At 35.1% G+C, this 26307-nt stretch overlaps 1 protein-coding gene across 2 annotated transcripts in view; it reads left to right on the top strand.

Moving 5' to 3' along the window:
• The window catches only part of KLHL1 (kelch like family member 1), a 200487-nt gene that overhangs the window by 158800 nt on the left and 15380 nt on the right, over positions 1 to 26307 (top strand). For both annotated transcript variants that reach the window (XM_013128792.2, XM_005148106.2), the window contains 2 exons: positions 11966 to 12190; positions 24058 to 24220. In XM_013128792.2, the coding sequence (XP_012984246.1) occupies positions 11966 to 12190; positions 24058 to 24220 (388 nt within the window). The remainder of the gene's footprint in view (positions 1 to 11965; positions 12191 to 24057; positions 24221 to 26307) is intronic.

The raw sequence follows: 26307 nt of genomic DNA, 5'->3' as shown, positions 1-26307 counted from the left end.
TGATGACACTAAATTGGGAGGAGTGGCTGACACACCAGAAGGCTGTGTTGCCATTCAGCAAGACATGGACAGGCTGGAGAGTTGGGCGGAGAGAAACTTGATGAAATTCAACAAGGGCAAGTGTAGAGTCTTGCACCTGGGGAAGAGCAATCCCATGTTCCAGTACAGGTTGGGGGTTGACCTGCTGGAAAGGAGTGAAGGGGAAAGTGACCTGGAGGTCCAGGTGGATGGGAGGATGACCATGAGCCAGCAATGTGCCCTTGTGGCCAAGAAGGCAAATGGCATCCTAGGGTGCATTAGAAAGGGTGTGATTAGTAGGGCAAGAGAGGTTCTCCTCCCCCTCTACTCTGCCTTGGTGAGGCCGCATTTGGAATATTGTGTCCAGTTCTGGGCCCCTCAGTTCAAGAAGGACAGGGAATTGCTTGAAAGAGTCCAGCACAGAGCCACAAAGATGATTAAGGGAGTGGAGCTAGGCTTTTTTTTTCAGTGATATCCAGTGATAGGACAAGGGGCAGTGGGTATAAACTGGAGCGTAGGAGGTTCCACGTTAACATCAGGAAGAACTTTACTGTAGTAGTGGCAGAGCACTGGAACAGGTTGCCCAGATGGGTTGTGGAGTCTCCTACATTGGAGATACTCAAGGCCCGCCAGGACAAGTTCCTGTGTGATGTACTCTAGGTTACCCTGCTCTTGCAGGGGGTGTTGGACTAGATGATCTTTCGAGGTCCCTTCCAACCCTTGGGATTCTGTGATTCTGTTGTTTCAAATGTTTGCACCTCCTGTCCTGTGCAGTTCTCCAGCTCTGTCTTGCACTTTCAGCCACCTAATAAATCTTCATGACAAATTCTAGGAAATGTTCCATAAGGCTGTAGTTTCAGTCATAAGACCATCCAAGTAAGCTTCAGTACACCTCTCACCTTATTTTTAACAGTCTTAATTGGAAAACTAAACGCACGTATCACTTTAGACTACAGAAGGCACCATATAGAGAGCTCAGTGGATACCGGGCATTAGCTGGCTCTTATCCATTGAAGTTATGCTAAGCAGCCTTTAAAACAGGTTTACTTTAGAGGGCAGTAATTGCAGCAAATAAGAATCTCCCAGGAACTGAGTCAGCAGGTAAGCAGTGTGGATAAGCATCTGTATAGCTACAATGATAAACAATAAAAGACTAAGAAATAATGGAAAATTGGGGCTGTTGCAGAGCCAAACTGCTCAGTTCACATTTTTAAACCAAATCATGATCAAAGCAGCTTATTGGTTTACTTATGATACATAATCAACTGACAATCAAACTGTGTTTAGGATAATATCAGTCATGCAATAGATAAACTGCAATACTAGACACTAATATGAAGTGGCTCCTTCAAATTTCTGAACATCTTTCTTGAACAAGTTTTCGAAAAGTTCTAGTCACAGACACACATATGTACACACATGCATACACACACCCTCCAGATACATGCATCCATTTCTTCATGGATCATGCAGGTCACCATCATCACCTCCCCAGTGATAGGAACTCCACTGGGTGTACATCCATCCTGCAGGAGACGCAGTTGCCCCAGCATTTGCTGTTGTCCACACATAGAACTTTTTATTGTTAACACGTTATTTACACAATTTCCAGTGGGAACAGTACTGCTTTTAAAGAAGAGGCATGTGTGTTGTTGATGAGCAACAGTAGACTAGCACACTGCATGACATACTAATAATAAAAGGGACTTCTGTCAATTTTAGACTTGATAAAAACATACAATAAAACATTAATGTTTTGTGTTGTAGAGCATAACACTATATTGTAAAGCAAAACACCTAACACTAATGTCATAACCTAAAATCACTGTCAAAAATCTGTCCTTTCTGATATATTATTAGAATAACTTGTAGCAGTTTTAGAGAATTCTTATCCTACCTAATAACTAAAAATTCCAAAAGATTTTCTGATATTTGTTCGTATCACTTTATATCAGATCCTACTGTTTTTGGTTGTTGGGGTTTTTTACTGATTTTTTTTTGTGTACAATTTTTGGAGTGCTTAAAGGAATTTCTTACATTCTAAGTTAAGAACAGTGAACTGCTCCCCTGTTTTCTGTATAGCTCTTTCATTACCAAGAGATTATCCTTGGTAGATGCATCAGTAACCTGTTTAGGTCACATTTCTTTTCACTTGAGTAATCATCTTTTCAGTTCAAAATTTAATGTTGCAGATCACTAGATCAAGGTCATAATTTTGCACCTACTCACAGCAGCATCTCTAAATCTTAAACAAAATGGTCAGAGTACACATCAGCAACAGCTTTGGTATAGCAAAATCAGCAGAAAGTCTTACAGGGAAAAAAAAAAGAAATTTTGTCATGATAAATGTAGAACTTACTAACCCTTCTTCATGGGTTTAAGTATTGAATCATTCTAGCTATGAAAAAAAAAAAATTCCTTTATGGCAGAAATGTCTACAAAGGTGGTGTCTGGGGCAAGGAGAGATGTTAAGTAGTTTGTGTTTGTTTCTGAACCAATTTTCACTTTGTTTATACCAGAGTTCCTGCATTTATACTTAAATGAATACATTGCTCTTATAGTCTCGGACATTCTTTGCGAAGTTTATCTGACTTCATGTGGCCTGCATCTATTTGATAACATCTTTGGAAGACAGGTTCTAGATATTTCTGTGTTTGACTTAAAACATTGAGTTACCAGCAGTATTTTAATACATTTACTCTTTTTCATTATATATATATATAATGACCTTGCTATATATATATATATTTAGTCTTCAATCAACTATGAAGAAATAATGTGAATGGCAATCTGTTTTCTATTAAATTATTGATTTAAAAATCATTAGCAAAGAAATGTAATATGCTTAACTTCAGAAAAAAAAGAGTAGGTATAATAGAAAAATAACTAAAATATCACTTGAAAAAGTCTCACCAAAACAATTTCACAATTTCACAGGCTTACAAATTAAAACTAAAAAAATAGATATTTGTATTTTGCAATGGTGTACATATTTCTAGGTGAAGGTAAACTTGCTAGATCTAGTACTTTACTGTTTCATCAAGAATATTGGATGGTAGAAACACAAACACCCTGTTGCATACATACCGCAGTTGTCGGCAGCAGCTGGACTGTCATGCAAAACTACCTTGATCATTCTCGTTTTCTTTGTAGGCCTCTCATTATCACATAAACCTTGATTAATCAGATTTTATAATGCTCATGATAGAACACACAATATGCAGAGCTAATCTAATCCAGTACCCCACTGGATAATAAATAGAATTTCAGATAGAAAAAAAAAAAAAAGAAAAAAATATCCATATCAAGAAAAATCCTTCAGTGCTAACTGGAGATAGTTTGTACTGCCACAGTCATAGTATAGGTTTTAAATTTACCATGCAAATAGCTATTAAATGAATCCTATTTCACCTCTCAATGTTTTCTTTCATACACTCTGTCTTCAGTATTACTCATTGAAATAACTCAGACATTTTTAGAGATCTGTCCATCTGAAAAACAGGAGTTTGTGCACCTATGTGTAAATAGGAGAATTGCATGAGTGCATAGTATGTTTATTATAAGATCCTCAATATTCTATGTATTTTCTTTTCTTTAATCTTGCAGGTTCATACCCAAAATCCTAAAGAGTGTCTAATAAGTCATGTTTTTCCTTTTCATCATTAAATTACTAAAAAACACTGGAGCGATACATGACTAAAATAAATTATAATACAATACATTTTAATGTCATTTAATGTATTTTTTAATTATGTTAGCAGTGTTTTAATTTGGGCTTAGTGTGTTTTACTTATACTGTGGCATCCCATCTGTTTTGATTTATAGGTAAATATGTCTATCTCTGCATAATCAGAACATACACTGCACACAAAAAAATAATAATGTATTTTTGCTATTTTTTTTCATTTGTATTTTTGTATTAAACCTGTATCTCCTGGTTCCCTAAGAAAATATACTGTTGTGTTTTTTCTGCTTCCTTCCATCCTCCTATTCTTGGGAAATTAGATTTTTTCCATTTTTCTGAAATATTTAACGAGAATTACTTTAGTTTGTCCATGGAGACTAGAAAAAAGTAGTTGTCTACAGATTTCTAGCATTGTTAAGTCATCCTATCACAGTCTGTATAGACTGGGGTAGGCAGCATTAACAAATATTTGTCATTTCTTCGAGTTTGTACAGTTTGGAAGTTGCTTCAGTTAGGATTTGGCTCTGCTGGCTGCCATCTACAAGTGATGGCAGAGAGAAGAAAGCTTTCTGAGCCCAGCTGGCATGTGATGCTGTCACCTTTTGCTTGTCACTGCAACCAGCATCTCGCTGTCCTTCCACAGGGCCACACCGTGGTGGTTTAAAATAAGTTATTTGACTCTAGTTATTGATCTCACCTTAGAAGTAGTGAAAATTAATAAGACGGTTTCTTCCCTTTTTTTGCTAGATACACGCGTCCAGAGAATATTCTAGAGTCCCTTCAGACCTGGTGGCAAAGAGTGACTTGTGATCCTGCAATCTAATTATATTAGATAGTTAGATAATTAGATTGCAGGAACAATGTAACTTGTTCAGAATTAATGCAATAATGTGAGACCTATGTTACAGGCACAGTGTTTTCATATCACAGTTTAGATGCTTAGAATTGTATAGAAGTGCTTGAGCTTAGAAAGCCTGCTAAAATCCTTTTCAAAGCAACTGCAGGATAGAAAGAACTGCAGGATGGCCCCTAACCTACCAGTGAGGAGTGGACACTGAAGTGGTTGCTGCAACCAGGTGTTTCTTCCAGTTTTGTTTTACTGCTCCCACTAGAACCCAGTAAGGAACAAATACGTATGAAATATAAGCATTCAGGACTGTCATCTTCTTCTGATCATCTCACATTCATTTTACTATCTGCTTTATCATTTTCCTTTCTTTCATCCCCCACCCACCTCACCCTCTCTATTCCCCTCTGTTTACCTTTCTCTAGTTAACCCAGCAAACAAACATATGGCCGTAGAACTAACCAGTATTTGCTGTTATCAAATTGTTTACTTTTGTATGCCTTCTTGAGCCTAAATCTGGTTTTCAGTCTGTAGTATATTTAGTTGATTTTTAAAGTTTTTTTTCAGTATCTAACTAAATGGGACCTGTTTGTGAGTAGTTTTATACATACTAACACAGTAAAAATAAGGTAGATTTTTCTGGCCCTGAATTCTACAGCCTGTTTAAATCCTGAATCTATGTGTTTTTATCTACTTAAATAAAAATTAATAAATTTACAATTATTCACAATTCTAAGTGCACCACTACGTTATTATTAATACAATAAGAATCACATCAACATTACAGGAAATTCAACAATAAGGTCTTCATTGAGCACTTTGGTATCCGGCAGCTTTAATAAAGTTTAAGATCTCTTTTTTTCTCTTACATGTATAGCTAAATATATTTGTGTCTGTTTTTTCTTTCTATGTTTTTTTTCCTATACTTCTGACAGGTTTCAGTGACACCTGAGAAAATCATAACTTCCTGCATCTGTGGAACAGAGACTTAATCTAAGACAATGGGGCCTCTATAGAGCTATCACTCTTATGTGTGCCCACATTATTCAGCTGTACCATGAAAAGACTCCTATGAAAATATAGACCCTTCATGACCTCTAGACAAGTTGGACCATGTATGGTCTCTCTCTATCAGTTGTTTCCAGTTTTCTGCTTTCTTTCTGATATAATGCTAGTTTAATAAGGGACTTGTCTATTTCTTCTTTTTCCAATCACTTAAATATTCTATCAGTTTGTAGAGAACAAGTGTAGTAGTTGATAGGACAACTGAGAAAAGACATGATTTCTGCTAGAACCAAAAACAAGCAAAGAACATATTTAAAGATGAATGAGGGACTAAAATTACATCAGCTTTCTACTGACAAGTAGAAAGACGGAGCATCAATGAAAAATTGAAGTACATACAAAGGTTAAGTTTAATGTGATTCATAATTTACTGTTAATTGCTTAGTGATTACTTTCTGTGAAGGCAGATAACCATCATAATCACTTTGACCCACATAATCCCGTAATACTTATAATACCACTGACCACCTAAATTCTGTGGGTGTTCCTTATTGAAGATACATATATCAAAAAATGTAGATGCGCCCAACATGGCTTCATGGGTTTGTGCCCCACATTGGGAGCCCAAAAGAACTGTCGTGGTTTAAACCCTGTCATCAAGTTAGCCATGCAGTTTACACCCCACCCTGCCTTTTCTCCCCCAGCTACCTTCCCCCACCAAGCCCCAACCCCCCCCCCCCCCCCCCCCAGCTCCCAGAGGGATGGGGTGGAGAATGGAAAGAATGTAACTCCCATGGGCTGAGATAAGAACAGTCCAGTAACTAAGGTATAACACAAATCACTACTGCTACCACCAATAACAATAATGACAAAAGAAATAACAAGAGAAGAGAATACGATACCTCCCTCCAACTGAGCATGACTGAGCAGTGAATGCCCTTTTGGGTAACTCCCAGTTACAGACTGAGCATGACGTGCTGTGGTATGGAATACCTCTTTGGCTAGTTTGGGTCAGGTGTCCTGTCTCTGCTTCCTCCCGGCCTCCCCTCCTCCCTGGCAGATCAAGACACTCACAAAGTCCTTAGTCAGACTAAATATTTGAGAAATAACTAAAATCATCCGTGTTATCAGTGCTGTTCCCAGGCCGAAAGTCAAAACACAGCGCTGCACCAGCTACTAAGAAGGAGAAAAAAATGACTGTTGCTGCTAAACCCAGGACACCCTTACAGAAAATATTTCATATATATCTGAAATTCTTATATTGTTTTATTCACAAAAGTACAGGTGTCATCTGTGGTTATTTCCCCATTAGCCTTTTAAGTGAAAAGCTTCTTTTATAAACATCCATTAGATTTTTAGGAAAGCAAGCATCACTCGCATTCATGATGGCAAAGACTGTAACTTGGCATGTTATTGCATGTTTAAGGATGTATTTACGGATAGTACACTTTCCTAGAATTTTGTACTATGAGATTTTGTTGCAATTTTCTGATGCATTTTGACAAGTCAGTTGGATTGATGAGTCACTCCTTTTCTGACTCTTCATCTTGTTTTGATTGCTACTACTCACTCCAGTATATCAGGGACTAGACACCAACACCCACTACCAATTTTAGAATTAAAAAAAATTAATTCTTATACTCCCTGCTACTATCATCTCTAGAATAGAGATTTAAAAATAGACAAATACTCTATTTTGCTTTCCCTGTTTTATTTACAGATGAAAAATTGACATGTATGATAAAAAATATATGCATGTACCTCTCTATAAAATGTATACATTTTATATATATATAAAACATATGTGTGTATATATATGTATATATAAAATATTAATCTAAAGTCATGCTTACATTGAAGTTCTCACCTGGCTGCATGTTTATAAGATAAGATAAGAAAATGTAGTGATGCTAGCCAGTGATGCTAACTGATGGATGTAAATGGTATGCCTCTATTTTGATGTTGCATTTCACCTCAGCATAGCTTCCTAACTTTCAGGCTCCACCCTGACAAATGTCTGGTGTCCTACTACAGTGGAGTATCGCAGTTCACAAAGGGACTTTCATTTCTTTGAAATCGTTTCCTGACAGTATGGCAGGACTATTGCAGGGCACAAGCTTGCTGCCTTACTGTGGCCACAGTCCAATGGAACTAGTATTAGAGGCTTAGTTGCCCAATTTCATGGCTTTATTCCAGTCTGTAATCTGAATTTCTTACGTTTAGAAAGAAGTGTTTCTGGAAAAGGTTGTGGATAAGGAAGAACCCTGGTGCTTATCCAATTCTAATCGAAGCAGGGGACTGGACCATGAAGAGAGATGAGAGATATCATAGAATCATAGAATCATAGAATCATAGAATCATAGTATAGTTAGGGTTGGAAAGGATCTTAAGATCATCCGGTTCCACCCCCCCCCCTGCCACAGGCAGGGACACCTCACACTAAACCATGTAACCCAAAGCTCTGTCTAACCTGGCCTTGAATACTGACAGGGATGGAGAATTCACAACATCCCTGGGCAACCCATTCCAGTGCCTCACCACCCTAACAGGAAAGAATTTCTTCTTTATATCCAACCTAAACCTCCCCTGTTTAAGTTTTAACCCATTACCCCTTGTTCTGTCACTGTAGTTCCTAATGAATAGTCCCTCCCCAGCATCCCTATAGCCCCTCTTCAGATACTGGAAGGCTGCAATGAGGTCTCCATGCAGCCTTCTTCAAGCTGAGCAGCCCCAACTTTCTCAGCCTGTCTTCATATGGAAGGTGCTCCAGTCCCCTGATCATCCCCATGTCCCTCCTCTGGACTTGTTCCAACAGCTCCATGTCTTTTTTATGTTGAGGACACCAGAACTGCACACAATACTCCAAGTGAGGTCTGACAAGCGCAGAGTAGAGGGGCAGGATCATCTCCTTCGACCTGCTGGTCAGGCTCTTTTTGATGCAACCCAGAATATGGTTATTTTTCTGGGCTGTGAGTGCACACTGCTGGCTCATGTTAATTTTCTCATTGACCAACACCCCAAGTCCTTCTCCTCAGGGCTGCTCTGAATCTCTTCTGTAATATCAATATGGATATAACTAAAGAAACATTTTGGTTGATCAGTGTCAGGAAAAAGATTTGCTAGACCAAGTCTCAGCTTATGTAGAAAATGAATGCTGAAGTCTGGCAGTTGCCCAAAGTTAATGTTAAGAAAGAGGCCAACTAGTGTGAGGACAAGATTAAGATAAGAAACAACCTATCCTAAAACCAAATGTGGCCTTCTGCAGCATTAAGACAAAACCCCTTCTAATAGGATTTTCAAGATGTCTCTGAAGATCAAGCCTCTGGTAAAGCTCTGAGTGCCACTGTGCATTACAGGAAAACACACATCTTTTCTCACCAAAGCAGCCTACTTAGGAGGTGAATGTGCGCTCCTGGAGCTTTTTTTGCATCTTTAGTTATCCTCTGTAGTCAAGCATGCTTGTGACAGGAATAAAAATGCTGTGAATGTTTCTCTGTATACTTTGAAGAGAGGCCAATGATCTTTGCATAAATCTCCAACCATCTCTCCACAAATCATGCCCTTTACTTCCCACCCTCCAGGGGACCATGTGGTGTCAGTTCCAAACTGCTGAGACTGATGCACAGAAGATATAAAATGCAGATCAGGATCAAAAAGGCTGCAAGAGTGCTGCGTGTTGTGAAGTGAAAAAATGCTTGCTGACATACTTTTTTACTTCCACTCAGTTCACCTGGGGTTTTTCTAGTAAAGCACTGTTTACTTATAAAATTCCTATTCCCTGTAATTTTTGACACCTCATCACCTTGTTGTCTTCTGAAAGCTTTGTTTCTAAAATATCATCACACTCTCCAAAGAAAAATAAAGTTTGGAGTGGTTTCTCTGTTATGGGGAGCTTAGTCCTCTATGCTACAGTCAAGGAACAGCCAACCACAACAGAGGATATGGAATAAATGGATTTTTGCAGAAATTTTGGCCAGTCGTCATCCGCAGTCTCGAGGTCAAGAGGCAGTTGAATATAAGCCAGCTGTGTGCTCAGGTCACTTGTATTAGCAGAAGTAGGGAAGTACAGGGAAGCCTCACCCGTACCTGGCACTGGTAAGGCTGCACCTGGAATCCTGTATTCACTTCTGGGCCCCTTGTTATAAGGAGGAAACTGAGTTCTTGCAGTGTGTCCAAAGAAGAGCAGCAAACCTGATGAAGAGTGTTCCTATATTTTTAGCTGGAAGAGTTAATTTTCTACCCAGTATCTGGTGCAGTGCTGTGTTTTGGGTTTAGTTGGAGAATAATGTTGATAACACACTGATGTTTTAGTTGTTGCTAAGTAGTGCTTACCCTAATTCAAGGACTTTACAGTATCGTATGCTCTGCCAATTAGTAGGAGCACAAGAATCTGTGAGGGAACACATCTAGGACAGGTGATCTGAACTAGCCCAAAGAATTCCATACTGTAGTGTGTCGTGCTTAGTATATAAGCTGGGGGGAATTTGCCTGAAAGTGCTGATCACTGCTTGAGGATGGTCTGGGCATCAGCCAGCTGATGGTGAGCAATTTTATTGTGCATCATTTGGGTTTTTGGGGGGCTTATTCCTCTCTCCAGATGTTGATGATGATGATTATTGCTATTATCATCATCACCATCATCATTATTATTTTACTTTATTTCAATTCTTATACTATTGTTATCTCAATCTATGTATTTTTTTATTGTTCTTTTCTGATTCTTCTCCTCACCAGGGCAGGGAGTGAGCAAGCAGCTGCATGGTACTTAGCTGCTGGCTGGGGCTATCTGTAACAAGGGTCTAGAAAGTAAGTTGTATGAGGAGTGGCTGAGAAAACTGGTGTTGTTTAGTCTGGAGAAAAGGAGGCTCAGGGGAGACCTTATTGCTCTCTACAACTTCCTGAAAGGTAGAGGTGGGTGCTGATGACAACCAAGCTTTTGAACTGTACTTTTTACCATGGAAGTAGACAGCATTATAGAACTCATATGGTGAAATTCTATTTTTTAACATTAATAGATTCCACATATAAAAAAATTCAAGCATCATAGCATAACCTTATTAATGTGCATCATTATAATATGTCCTGCAGCACCACCAAACAACTGTATCAGATAATCTGTAATTTTGTTCTTTCAGACCTAAAGATTAATACATTTACATGGTTCTTAATTTTGAATCAGGGGCAAAAAGATAAATATGTCTCCTAATCGAATTCAAAGATTGCTTCATATATCTTATGGCTTCATGAAACTAGCAGGGGATTTAAGACATCCACTTGAATTGTACATTATTGCTGCTCTGCTATGCTTATATACAAATTGAATTTAAATTAAAGTTTTTTTTTTTAGTTCAATTAACAAAAGTATTGCTTTCATCATGTTTGTTTGCACTTGCTTCATTGCTTTTCTATTCCAAAGAATAAATGAATCCTAAAAGAATTATTACCCATGGAATTCAAACCTTACATTATAATCGAAATAGTTAGTTGTTAAAGCTTAACATTTTTTTTGATTTTTTTCTTTAGGGATATTTAAACTTTGAAAAATAAGCATTCTTATGCTTATGTAGAAATAAAATGTTTGTTACATTTTAGATGAATTATCAAGTCTTGCTTTTAAGGATTAACTTAAACTCATCTGCATTTAAATATCTGTGCTTTTGCTTTAACTTTTCCTACACTCGTATTACAATTAATAGAATGCATTATGTTTTCACTTTCTGAAATCTAGTTAATTATGCTTCCTTTGTCTCTTGCTTTTGTTAATAAACCCTTCATTTTGTATCTCATCTTTATATATTTCATACAAGGTTTTTTTTTTAACAGCAGACTTCTTAATGACTTTTTAAGGATTGACTGGTAAGTTATTTTACACATAATGCTCTTTATAGCTTTTGAGTTAATCTGTGAGAGTAATTTAAATAACTAAGTTCAGAAGGAAAAGTTTTTGATGGTGTATGGAATCGTTCTTTAAATATTTTGCTTGAGATTGTAAATACATTCTGTACTTCCAGCAGAAACATGTCTGAAAAAGCCTACACATGAGTACTTAAAATAAGAAAGAAAATTATAGACCCAAATACATCTTCTAATTCTTGATGAAAATATCATCTTATGGAATTTTTTTTACACTTTATGTAAGATTGGAATCAAGTGTAACAAGATTAGTTATCTTAGGTATGCGACTGAACTGTAAAAAAGGTAATATATATATATATATATACACACACACGCATATATACACACATTCCAGGGACTACTTTATCTAAAGAAACAAATATTTTTCAAGATGTTTGAAGTATTCAAAGAATAATTATTAAAATTTTATCACTTTTAGGAAAAAAAAAACAACTAATGACAATTTTGTATGCATTTGGTATATATTATACAATTATTCTATTATGTCTTATCAGGTGCTACGACTATTGAAAAGTATGATCTCAGAACAAACATCTGGATTCAGGCTGGAGTGATGAATGGCAGGAGGCTTCAGTTTGGTGTTGCTGTCATTGATGACAAGCTGTTTGTCATTGGAGGCCGTGACGGTTTAAAGACATTAAACACCGTTGAATGTTACAATCCAAAGACCAAGGCTTGGACTGTGTTACCACCAATGTCAACTCATAGGCATGGCTTAGGTAAGGGAAAAAAATATATAAAAAATATACCACATTTTTCAGATATGTAATTTGTAATGGAAAACTCAGCACCTTCAAGCTATTATGGCAATCTGAACAGTAGCAATAAGTGATTACATTGTTAATTTTTCTTGTTAGATTGCTAAGAATACATACAAGGTTAAAGTACGTTTATATTATTTACCAAAATAATATTGGGGAAAATGAAAAAAAAAAAATCCACAACAAATGAAAGGCAGAATAACAAGGAAAAACAAACCCGACAAAACAATGAAATTTTAGGTAGTATAGGCTAATAAGAAAAATCAAGTTTATATGCACTGATTTAAAAAATTGATATGTTTATCGAGCAATCATGGTATTACTTATTTTTATTCAAATCTTAGGTTTTCATTTATATAGTATGCTAGGAAATAAAGGCTCTAAGCACTGTAACAGCGATGGAATAATTTACTTTACAAAGTATTTTTAACAATAGTTTTTTCATGACTGAGGGCATATTTTCCCATAGCCTGTTTTCTGATATGTTGGAGTTTTTCTTTGTTTTATTTTGGTTTGGGATTTTGGGGTTGGTTTGGTTTTTAACAGTATTATTCATAGCATTGTCAGCATTGACCAAGCCACACTGTATTCCTGTTCTCAAACAAATATACATTTAGTGGTGTTTCTAAAATTATTTTAAAAATTAAACAGATGACATTTATATGTTTTTCTATTGTATATATCTATAAGCTCTAATTTATTCGACTACATAAATAATTGTGATGTTTCAAGATATTTTTTGTTCTTAAATTTAAAATCATGAGATTTTATTTTATTTTTTTTCTTAAAGAAAGGAATTTAGAATCTATAGGACATACCCACCAGAATATAGCTTCTATAAGGTACAGAAGTCAGTAGAAATGTGCTCACCAGCTGTTCTGCTAAAGTCACTTGGGTGTGACAGAATCATTACATCATGAAAAATAGAAATGGAAAAAACATGCTAGGTTATAATGTCCATTCCCCTGAATGACAAACAGCAGAAAGTCCTTTAATGTACAGCTATGTCAAATGAAGATGCTCCCATTCCCCACCATATTACACTTATAATGTGCATTTGTACAGTGGCTGGCACAAAGCATTTTTGCTATTAAAAATGTCTTTCTTACAATAAAAAGTAGTGATGAGAATTTATGTTATTAGCATCATGGCACTAAATAGCTCTGTGATTTAAAATTGTTTCCTAAGATTAAATTTAATAACAATGCTGCAGAAAGACATATTCTCTCTTTTACCAGTGTTCCATAACTTTACAGAATCTGTTGTTAGTTTAAATGCTGTTCCTGCTGTTCCCAGTGGTGGTGAAAATGCAGCAACTTCAGCTATAACTCAGGAAAGTATTAATAAATCATTAGGGAGTGCTTGAAAAAAAAAATAAATAAATCTTTTCCTAGTTTCTGTAGAGCCATGATCAAAATCCCTTTGTGATCAGTTCAAAAATATGTACCATTTTGGATCAATAATTCTATAGATGCATTTGGCCAGTAAACTTTAAAAAATACCTAAATAGTTCAAGTAAAGCTGTTCAGGAATGGCAAGGTTAGGACTGAAGAAAAAATTGCATGTTTTCTACAGGAGTAAAAATGGAACATAAGCCATTTGACCACTTGAGGGTTTTTTTTGGATTTGCGTAGAAAGACTTCTGAATTTTATATTCCAGAAATTGGGGCTTTTTGTAAGCAACATGTGAAAGGAGGAAAGAAGTATGAACTTGGATTTTATTGGTGAAGATGAAAATGCAGTTAAATGCAGTTGTTTGGGAAGCAGTAGAGATGTGATTTTGTTCTTTATTTGGAACTGCATAAATTGTGATATGTTATTTCCCAAGAAGCTTAGCTAATAGAATTGCTGGTTTTGTTTTAGTTTCATTTTTTTTTCCAGGAATCCCATAAAATTTTTATTTCAGTAAATTCTGTTTGTAATTAGAAAATAATCATTTTTTTTCTTTTTTTCTAAAATATGTATTGTTACACCCATGTAATGATAGTGCAAGAACTGTTTTACTTAGATTTTGTATACAAGACTAGAAGTAGGAATCCATCCTTTAGACTGATATCTTTTTCATTGACACCAGCAAACCTGAGAAACAGAAAACAAAATCAAAATCCACATAGCAAAGGCAGAAAGAGACTGAAAAAGTGAGGAAAGGAAAAAAAATGTAAAGCAGATTGGGATTACAAATTCAGACAAAAAAAAAAGGAAGAGTGAGTGCAAAATTTCTTAATAAAAAACTTGATAGGCTACAAAGAGGATGAGGAGAGGAGAGGAAATAAGGAATCAATTAGAACTTGATCAAATACAGTAGATCCATGTTTGATTTGTTGTTTTTTGTCTTTTGTTGTTTGTTTTTGGGTTTGTTTTTTTTAAGAAACAAAAGATTGGTACCCATCTTGTCTTCCCAAAGCAATTTTATTTGCCTCAGTGAGAAAATTGGGCTTTCAGTACAGTTCAGGGAAAAGGTCAATCTTTTCAAATAGGTGTCTTAAATTGTCTTGCCCTTTCCATAAACTGCATAAAGAGTGTCTAAGTTCATATTTTAGGCTGGATTTATACTGTTTGTTAAGCCTAGACTTGACCTGTAGATTTTTTTTGGCTTTGTATATATGCTGATCTCACTATTTATAGTCAAACATATATTTTAATGATAATTAGCATGAGAAGAAGGATAACCATGGCATTACCTAACAGACTTAAGTGCAGCTTACAGGAGAGGCTGGTTACATATTTTTCCTCCTTCCTTCTTCAAGAAGAGCATTTTGCCAGTTAGAATTTTCCAAGTGAAAATGCTAGAAAGTCTATGAAAATATTCATTGATGGTGAGAAAGCCTTAGGTTTATTCCTATAGTATATATGCCTAGAGCAAATGGTCCCAGAGGACCTAAAGAATTTTTGTATCTGAATTTACACAGTGGGTTATGGCTTCAACCCATTATTCTGAGCCAGTTAATCATGTAATATAAATGTATTCTTAAGGATTTAATGGCTATACTTAAAGTTAGATGGCATGAATACCTGACTATATTGTGATTGTCATGAAACTGACATGTACAGGAATGAATATCTAAAAGGCTAAATTCAAGAATCATAAGTAGAAAGAATACACAGAATGTTAAAGAATTGTAGGATAAGATATCTCAGGACATCTTTGACACTGATGATGAAAATATGAAATGGGATTATGTGTTTTCACAAAGGTCTATTTCTGTATTTCACCAGAGGAGAATGATCCACCTGCTTTTCCAGACCCAGCTTGATTTTCCACTTCCTTGTGTACTGTTGTCCTGGTTTCAGCAGTAGCAGTCATTTTTCTCCTTAGTAGCTGGTACAGTGCAGTGGTTTTGACTTTCAGCCTGGGAACAGCGCTGATAACACCAATGTTTTTAGTTTGACCAAGGACTTTGTGAGTCTCATGCTCTGCTAGGGATGAGGGGAAGCCGGGAGGAAGCAGAGGGGGTCCTTGCCTTATGTTGTCAGCAGTTCTAATGTACGCATGTCCAAGCGCCGAGAAATTTAACTGATAGTTAAATTCCAAGTGCAGGTGCATACTTAAGCCAAATGCATACCTGAAACTGCTAATAATAGGGAGATTTGAGTATTTATTAAATAATTCATTTCTCTTAGTAATTTTACTTTGTATGGAAGACCATTTTTTAAATAATACAAAAGCTTAAAGTCAATGTTTCTATCCACTGACATTTTCTCCTCTGCACTTTTAAGCATAAGACTTAATAAAGTAGTATTTCCTAAATTATGAGGTGCAATCAACTTTTTATAGATTTAAATTTCCATTAAATGCTGGCAAAAAAAAATATAATCTACAACACAGACACCAGCTGGGATGGAAATTTGCAATATAGGCATGGGACTTCACAAAATTGTTGTGATTCTTTAAGAGGACTATACATATTAAAAGTCACAGAGAATATAAATGTAGCTAAATGTCTTATGAGTGTTAAGAATAACAAATGTTACATAAACTTTATTAAAGTGGACAGCTTACCCAGCAAGACATTTTCAGTTGGTTGTGTTATTTTTTAAAGGAACGTTATTTTGCTTTTTTACCAACATAGGGAACTAACCACCATGCACTGTTGAATAATGATAATTAAATGTGCCTATTCAAAGAGAAATTTTGAAGCTTTCTTGAACTTTGAAGAAAACAATTTTCTCTTCAGTCTGAAAAAGTTGTAGAAATGCTAGGCCAAATATTCATCATTTGGCTCAGATCATTATTTCTAGTGATTTTCTGTATCCCAGAGAAAAAAATGTTAGATTCATGAGCAGACTTGCACGACAGAGTTGTGTCATGAAATAGAATTAATGGAATGATAGTGAAAAAATCTGAAGACATTTTTATTATTTATGACATTTGGAATTCTTGAGATTAAAATCTTTTGTTAATAGAAAAAAAAAAATCAATTGAAGAGCATGCTCACCAGGAGAAATGCATGATTCTTACTGCCAGTCAGTCATGACCCTTGCTGTTGAGTCAAGGGAAGAAGCTTCTATAAATAAAGGAAATCTATAAATAAAGGAAATCAGGACTGAAGTGCAAACCAATATAAATTTAATGTTATGTATTTATGCAAAATGTCACAAAAATTCTGGTTTGCATAAATAATTTATCCTGGCTTTGGTTTGATTCTTTCTACATGGTAACTCTCAGAAGGAAAATACATGTATAAAGATATTAATCAACCGAAGTCTATACATTTTTAAATTTGTTCAGTTATAATTTATATAATATTTTAACTATTTTAAAAAATATTTCATTGTTTTCTCTTTCAGTGATTGAAAATTAATGAGATGCTTTCTGAAGAATTTTAAGATTTTCAAAAAGTATTGTGTAATTAATATTTTTTTTGTATGTGTGATAGCTCAAGACATATTTACAGACTATAGTTTTAGAGACCTAAGGATTAGGGTAGGATTCATCCCCCAAGTAGACATATACACAATGGAATGGAACAGTTTAGGTGACAGTCCCATTTCCATAGGAAAAAAAATGTTTAGTATTAAATAATTTGTAGCTTGGAGCAGTTCCTGCTTCTCAAGGTACAACTAAGATTATTGAGTAGACTGCAAACTGGAAATCTGCTTCCTGAATCTCTCTTTTTTCATGAATGATGCCACTCTTTAGACCTCGATTGAAAGTTAATTTTCAAGTCAGTGAGAGTTTAACTTTCATCTTTTATTTTGAAAACTGTTGCCATGGCAGTTAAACAATGACGTTATTTTAGATTGAGCTTGAGTCCCAAGAAATACATGTTTGTCTATAGAGTTACAATCTATCAAGAAAGCATTTAAGGCATAGTAGAAGCCATTAAGTAGACGAGGAATATAAATAAAAGATTACTACAACCATAGCAATTACATCCATGGTAAATGTAAAAGAAACAATAAAAATGTGAATAATAAAGGGGATCTTTTTTCTTTATCTGCTCACAGGATAACAATTTCTTTTTCTGTATCACCACTAATGGGTTACAGAGGAGGCAGAAATGACAAATTCACATCTTCTATTAAGAGACAGACAAAGATAAGTAGGGATTTGTTTTGACTTGGTGTTTTGGTTTTCATTTTAAAGTTTCACAGCAAACTATTCCCGGAGTTTATATATATTGTTGTATGTAAAAGAAACCACTATGTAGACAGAAAAAAAAAATGCAGAGGTGAATAAATACAGATGTGTGAGAATCTGAGATTTCATTTTAGACATCAGGGCAGATAGAAACCTTCAGTGTCCTTAAGGACAGGAGTCTTGAGATGAAAGGCAGGAAGAACGAGCTGTCAGTAAAATGAGGACAATTGTATTAGCTTTGAAACCACCAGATCAATCTTATAGAACCTTATACCCCATTGGTATGATAAAATTGTTATTATTTATGATTAATTGCTTTTCCCAAAAAGCGCTGTAAACACAGTAACTATTTATAAAGAATTCTTGAAAGATATAATCTTTTTTTTTTTTTGTAGAATATTTGCTACAGTGACGTAAGCTAGAACACTGGATAAACAAAAATTTTCTAGGTACTACTTTGTTAAAGCATACTGACAACTGAAAATAATACAGCCCTTCACACCACCACACATGTATAATACCAAATTCTACTACATTGGGCAATGGCATTCCATATTTCCATATGTATGCAGCTAAACTGTTGAATATTTAGACACTATGAGCAAATGACTTTGACATTTGTCAAATCAAACTTGAAATAACAGAGCTGTGAATTTGCTGCATTCTGTGCATGTTACATCTGCAGTATATTCTGCTTATACAGGAAATCTGAGATGCTTTTGGACCTTGACATATTGGCAATCATAAACATTACTTTTTGTCATAGCAAACATAGTCCTATATTGCTTATGTGCTTCCATGAGTACAAACAAAAATGTCCACCACTTTGTTATTTGTGTAGGAAGAAGAAACAGTTTCCACCTTGTTGTAGTTTAACCCCAGCCAGCAATGCAGCACCACACAGATGTTTGCTCACTACCCCCGGGTGGAAATGGGAAGAGAATCAGAAGGTTAACAGTAAGAATGGTTGTGGGTTGAAGTGAAGACAGTTTAATAGGTAACACAAAAGCCGCATGCACATGCAAAGCAAAACAAGGAAATTAATTCACACTTCCCATCCTCAGGCAGGTGTTCAGCCATCTCCAGGAAAGCAGGACTCCATCACACCTTACAGTTACTTGGAAAGACAAACACTATCACTCCAAGTGTCCTTCTTTTCCTTCTCTTATCCCTCCCCCTCCCCTCCCCCCGGTTTATATACTGATCACCATGTCATATGGTATGGGATATCCCTTTGGTCAGTTGGTATCAGCTGTCACTGCTATGTCCCCTCCCAACTACTTGTACATCCCCAGCCACTCACTGGAGGGTTGGGGTAAGGAGCAGAAAAGGCTCTGGCTCTCTGCTTAGCAGTAACTGAAACATCCCTGTGTTATCAAGTGTTGCCTGCACAAATCCTGAACATAGACTCATACCAGCTACTATGACAAAAATTAATTATCCCAACCAAAGCCAACGCACACCATTAATCTGTTCCTTCTTCTTTTATGTTCTTGTACAAAAGATTATTCACTAGCATTAATTTAACAATGTGTCTGGAATGGAAAATAGGAGAAAAACTCATGTCCCAGAAAGGTTCTTTGGGTCAAAATCCTGTAGGAAATATCTTGCTTTTCTACAGTGGTAAGTTTTGCAGGTGTATCAGCATCTCACAAAGCAGTGCTGTGCTCGATATCTGCATTCCCCCTCATTATGTGATGATTTCTGTGCACATACCTTCAAGTCCTCCCCAGAAAAACCTCCCCCCCCCCAAAAAACCAACAAAAAAAAAACCAAAAAACAACCCCACAAACCTATAATCATCTAAGCATTAGGTGTAGTGAATGGTTCTTCAGCAGACTAGCTTACTAGAGCACAGCATGCTCTTACATAGATGTATTGTTTACCCCTTCAGAAGCAACTGTTTTTGACTAGTACCATGTACCTCTATGTAGTTAAATTATTATTATTTTTTAATGTTGAAATCTCAGGGGAAATATGTCATTCTAGCTGCTTTCACTGTTTGTTGACAGAAGAACTGAGTCTTTTAAGCTATTTTTGCTCTAGTATTGATTTGCATGTATTAGATTTTTGCTTTAGAGTTTTCTCCTATTCATTGGGAACATTACAGCGATATTTTTTTCTGGATCATTAAGTACCTTATCATTGTACTTTGCACCCTTTGTAAGTAGTAGATCGTGACCCAATTCACTATAGAGCTGCAAATCATAATGGCAACACTTATAATAATTTCTGAGTCATGTTCTCAGGATAATAGTGTGGCAGAGTTGAGAATCTGGGGTTGCATCTACAAAACCAAATGTAAATAAAAAGGCAGCAGGCCAATCTTCTATAAATTTGCATTATATTAACATTTCAATATAGTACCTTCTGGCCCAAGAGGGCAGGGATACTTTGCAATTCTTTTAATCAGCTTTGATATCTGCTGGTGAATAAACATAGGAAGAGGTATTTTCATCAGTGTATCTCTGAATATTCACTAAGGAAGGTAGGTCAGGTCTAATTCTGTTTTATCATACACTAAATTCTCAGCTTGGCCTATGGCAGTGATACTTGTATTTCACACCCAGGTAAGATTACGGTTGTGAAAATTCAGTTCCAGATTTAATTAATTGATGCCTAATTTAAAACAAATTGGACTTTGCTATCATCACATTCCTTTATGTTGACAGCAGTAATATGGAAGAAAATGGTTTACAACATAAAGAGGGCAAGAACAGAGTAAGGAAAAGTAGCAATGTTAGTTGCAATTATACGGAATTATCTAGGTATCCTTCTGTAGATGTTTGTGAGAAAGGAGCTTATTAGAGATTTACAGCTACCTGGAAGCTAAATAAATTCAAAGCTTAAAATAGTGGTGACTGGTTGTTACTTAATCAAGTTTAATACTTTGAGAACAAGTCACTGATATATTTGTCTCCTCACCTGTAGTGTCATTCTATGGCATACGTCTGCTCTCTTAAAAAAAAAAAAAATCCTTATTAAAAAAAAATTCGTTGTTGGACACAAGTTTATCCTTGGCAGTTAAAATTCTGTCTCTGCAAATACCAAAATGCAGACAGTACAGTAAAGCTAGTACCATTTTTACTTTGCCATTTCATATCCAAAAGTGTCAGTACGAAATGATATTTTCTGTTTTTTTGCAAAAACTGACACTTTTTAAAATTTTACTGTGTGAAACTCAGTCTATCACCCAGATAAAAAAAAGCAGAGTTCGAAATATGATAGGCATTGTTCCATTATTTTGTGACATCACATAAAAGCAATTGAAAATCCCATTCCAATCTCTAAGTATAAATAATTTAAATTATACAGATCTCAACACCTAATTAGACATAATAGGGTTTTTGCTACATAGTTTTGGGAAGGCAATCAAAAGGAAAGTGCTTGCTCTTGCACACTGGACAACATTCACTTTTAGATCATTTAGCTAAAAAATAACACGGTTTGCTTTCATAAATCCCTAAGTCTAAATGCTTAGAAGAGTTATTTTTCAGGCAGGAAAAATTGTTCTTCCCAGTATGCAGTAACATCATAGTAGTGCAACTTATTATCCTCCTATCTTGTGTTTTTTAGTTCTCCTTTTTTAATTTTTTCCTCTGTTCGTTCAATTTGACTGCAAATTTTCTTTACTGTTTTCAACAAATTCTTTTAGTTTCAGATTGTACTGATGAGCAGCAATGTGTTGATACCATTTAGCTGGACATTTTTTTAATCAAGACTATACATATTGCTCCAAAGTATCTTTATTGCAGTAAATAAAGTTTAATAGGTAGTGAGTTCTGTACGACAATAAATAGCAAATGCTTATTTTAGAGAAGTCAGTGAAGACTATCCTTTGTATAAACGCAGACAAAGAGTAAAACAGGAAATGTAGAGAGAAAATCCATTGCATTAACACAACGAAAATGAGGGAAGAACAGTGTTTTGATTAAGGGGAAAGCAGATTTTCTACAAAAAAGTGACTGAAATTATTGGGATGTCTTAACCTGGCACGTTGTCCATCCCTGGCAGTGCTCAAGGCCAGGTTGGACAGAGCCTTGGGTGGCATGGTTTAGTGTGAGGTGTCTCTGCCCATGGCAGGGGGGTTGGAACTAGATGATCTTAAGGTCCTTTCCAACCCTAACTATTCTATGATTCTATGACAACCTACACCAGGAAAAAAAGATGACAAAGAAACTCAAGTATGAAAGGAAATGACAAAAGTATGAAATGGTGAATTAGATTAAAAAAAACGTAAATTGAAGATAATACTTTATTTCCTAATGAAGGCGCAAATAAGCTGTTCAAGGAAAAAAGGTCAGAATTTCAAAACTAGTGAGGTATGTTTCACTGTGAAATTCATAATACAACTCTGCTTATGTGTGGTGAGAGAGGGTTTGTGTGTTTATCTAGACACAAAGAAGTATGTGTACAGAAACATTCACACTCCTAAACTTTCCTTGAATATGATTATTTTTTTTATCCCAGCAAGAATCTGATTTTCCCTTTAACTTTGCACTAAGTGAAGGTTACATACATAAAAAGTTAAAGAGCACAGTGTTATAACAAATTATAGCAAATGCTTTTTTTGACAACGTAAAACTGTTCATATTTAAGAATATTTATATTTAAAATTTAAGAATATTTATACTTATTAGATATTAGAGAAAAAAAAAAACTACCTCCTGCAAAACAAAATAAAAAAGAAAACAAACAGTAAAAAATAAAAAACCACAATGACAACATATTACCTCCTGATTCTTTATGCAAATACTGGCATGTCTTCCCACATGATTGCATTCTGAGGTAAGATATTGGTTATGAGTTCAATTTAATACTCACCTTAATATTTTGGAAAAATTATAGCTGAAATGCGATTGAATAAAAAGCAACTATAATCAAGGCTCTTCATATCAGAAGAAATTGGAGAATGAATTCACAGAAGGTTCTATAGAGAAAGATGAGGTGCAGACTTTATAGGAAGAAAAATTTCAGTAAGAATTAGCAGGGTTTTTAAATTCTTTCTTTAGCATAACACCGCCCCCCCCCAAAAAAAACAAAAAAACAAAACCAAAAAAACTACCACACCCTCCCAAATAAATAAATAAATAACCCAAACAAACAAAAAAATACCCACCAAAACCAACAAACAAATTTCAGGAGTATTTTCTGTGAGCATTGAGATGAGACTTGTTCAAAGTCCTCAATTATTATAAAGTCAAATTATGCCTTGGATGAATTACTTTTCTGAAAAAGATAGTTTTCTGTAAAAAAATAAATAAAACCATTCTCTGAAACATTAATGTTCAACTGTTTTTTGGCTTTGATGAGTTCAAATCATGTGAAATGGAGTGTAAAAAAAACCCAAACACACTGAAACTGATTTAGGAATAAGACTCAATTTAGCCTGAGATTTTTTTTCAGAACAATACTTATTTGGAATCATGGATTCATAGAATGGGATTACTGAGCTCACTGTATTGTAACAAATTGTGCTTAACTATTATTTAATCTTCCAGATTCTTCTAAGCTTAATTGAAATTACTGTGAAAGAGGATGCATCAGTTCCTTTGAATGGGTGCTTAAAAACCCTCATAGTTAAAAGTTTATTTCTTATTTAAATTATTCCTACTTCAAATTTCATACTTTACTTTTTTTTTTTTCTTCACTAGATAAAAGAATTCTTATATATCCAACATTACTTTTCTGTGAAGGTACCCGTTCTATTTTTATTTCCTTTTTTTGAAAAGGTAAATTGACGAGGCAGCTAAAGTTTCTCACTGTGACTTGCTGAAGCCTTTGAATATATTGTTTTGATTCCACTTTTTTCTCTTCCCTGTGGAACTCTGGTAGAAGCAATTCCATTAGATTGAAAAAATTTGAGATCTATTTTGTATCCAGTCCATTATTTATTTATTTTGTGCTTTAGTGATATTCTAAAGAGATAATTCATGACGTAGTAATTTAAACACTATATAGATATATAAGACTATCACATTATTGGCAGGTTATTCTATGAAGCTAACGATCCTTTTAAGGATTCAAATTAGATTTCTTTGACAGGGCCTATTTTTCATAAAGTCATGTGGAAGGGCATTAATTTTATTCACATTTGTTAATCCTTAATTAATCAATCTCAAATTTGTGCATCCATTTTCACTTAGAATATGCAAGTTCATTTGTTATCTGTGTTTTGGAAAATTTCAGATTTTTACTATTAATAAAGAAAGCATACTTTTACCCTCTCTCTCCTCCATTTTAGGAGTCACAGTGCTTGAAGGGCCTATATATGCAGTGGGAGGACATGATGGTTGGAGTTATTTGAATACAGTTGAGAGGTGGGATCCTCAAAGTCAACAGTGGACATTTGTGGCAAGTATGTCAATTGCCAGAAGCACTGTTGGAGTAGCAGCATTAAATGGCAAGTGAGTAGGGTGTTCTTACATGATTGACACATTTCATAGAAGCATGAAAAACTGTTACACATAATAGTAAATAGATTGCAACAGAAAGTGTCTTAAAATAAATGTAGCACAGCTGTGCATATCCTCCTATATCTTGGCTCTTACATTTACTTGCAAAAAGTAATTTTTATATATTTTGTGTACTTTTTTTTTTAATTAGTATTAAATGCTTAAGGATATAGACATAAATTTCAGCTTGTATGCTATAAACCAATTCAGGACAAATTGTCAGTTGACTCCTCTGACTTTCATATGCTTTATATGTCAGTTCTAGTTAACCAACTGAATTTATCCATCTAATATAGTCATGTACCCAGTTGTATAGGCATGTTGCACTTTGGTTGAGCCAAACATTGATCATGAAACCTTTGTTTTAAGGCAACTACATTCACACAGCAAGTAAACAGAAATTGTACTCATGTCGAAGCAGTAAAACTACCTCAATCCTGTAATTCTACTTGTGTTCAGATTCTAAGTTTCTTTTGCATAACTTTCACTTTTAAAAATTTTAATGTGACATTTATTAAAATTCATTTTATAGTAACATGATATTATGCGTGTCTTACCACTTTTAAAGTACTTGCTTTTAATGATGTAGCTAAAACAAATATAGTGTGAACTGTAATAATTCAGAGATAGAGAGAAATTCATCACATCTAACTTCAAATATTTTTGTATAGACATCTACAGCTGAACCAATCATCCTAAACTCACCTTATGGTCAATGGAAGAAATATTTATTTTTGGAAAGCATTTGTCTTACTTATTTTAGACATTATGTTAGGACAGAATTAGTTGTGTTCTCTAAGTGCCCATTTTTCTCTCCTAACTATATAGGAAACCTAAGGACTCTGTCCCAGATTCTGGCTTCTGTGTTTTTGATGTTTAAGAGGGGAATATGAATCCCACTGTGGACAGGTGAACATAAATAAAGGGCAGTCAGTGAAGAATCCCTTGGCAAATTTCTGGAATAGCATTTTCCTCATACCATATTGCTGTTGAACAGCAAGGAGGAACAGATCAGAAAAAGCTGCAGATGTGGGATGGAATGATAGACTAAAAGTTGAGGACATTAAAAAAATATTTGATAAAACTTAAGATAAAAAAATACATAGGAAAAAAGGCTTCAATAACACTGTAGGGTTTCCTGGTAAAATATGTTATGCAATTCAACAACCAACTAAATTTTCCCGCCCCATGTCTTCCAGGTTCAGATCATTGAGTTTTCATTATACATTTGGTTAAAAAAAAAAAATAATCCTTTCTACTAGGTGGTGCTTATCACTCCTAAAATACAGGCTTGAGATAAATAGGCAGAATTGATTTCTGGAATTGTCAGATTCTTTCCACTGACCAAAAAATCACTGAATATAAAGGTGAAGCAAGGAGCTTAATTTAGCCCACAAATAACTGTTGCTAGACCTAGGTAGTAGGAGATTGTGTACTTTTCTGTAGCAGCAGCAGGAGGCCTGATAAAGTGCCCATAATCCTATTGTTACAAAAATATCACAGAATCACAGAATTCCAAGGGTTGGAAGGGACCTCGAAAGATCATCTAGTCCAACCCCCCTGCAAGAGCAGGGTAACCTAGAGTCTTTCTTTTACTTTTTTAACTCTGAAAGCTATTCCATTTGTGATCGTCCATACCTCTATGGTCTGCTAAACTGGTTTTCCAGTTAAAGCCATTTTAAGCAGAAAAAAACTAATGATACTTTTTTCCATAAATTTGGATGAAAATTGTATTTTTTCTATAAACTTATGGTGGAAATAAAAAACCTTTTAGATTCTGATCTCTTTTGGCTCTGAATTTATTAATTTGCAAGTAACCTCTCATTAGTTCTTAATGGATTGTTCCTTTATATGCTTACTCATGTTTTTACAGCTCATTCATATTCCTTTTCTTAGAAGAAAATGAATGGTAGAAAGTGGCAGAAGAGAGGAAAAAAGGCTGTGTATCTTGTTAATATAGACAAAAACACTAGAAGAAATCTGTGAAAAAAAGAAAATAGAACTGAAGAATAAATAAAGTTTTATTAATTGTGGAAATA

The sequence above is a fragment of the Melopsittacus undulatus genome, chromosome 2 (assembly GCF_012275295.1).
Source record: "Melopsittacus undulatus isolate bMelUnd1 chromosome 2, bMelUnd1.mat.Z, whole genome shotgun sequence".
In the NCBI taxonomy this organism is placed as follows: Eukaryota; Metazoa; Chordata; class Aves; order Psittaciformes; family Psittaculidae; genus Melopsittacus; species Melopsittacus undulatus.
This window is presented reverse-complemented; position numbering and strand designations above follow the sequence as displayed.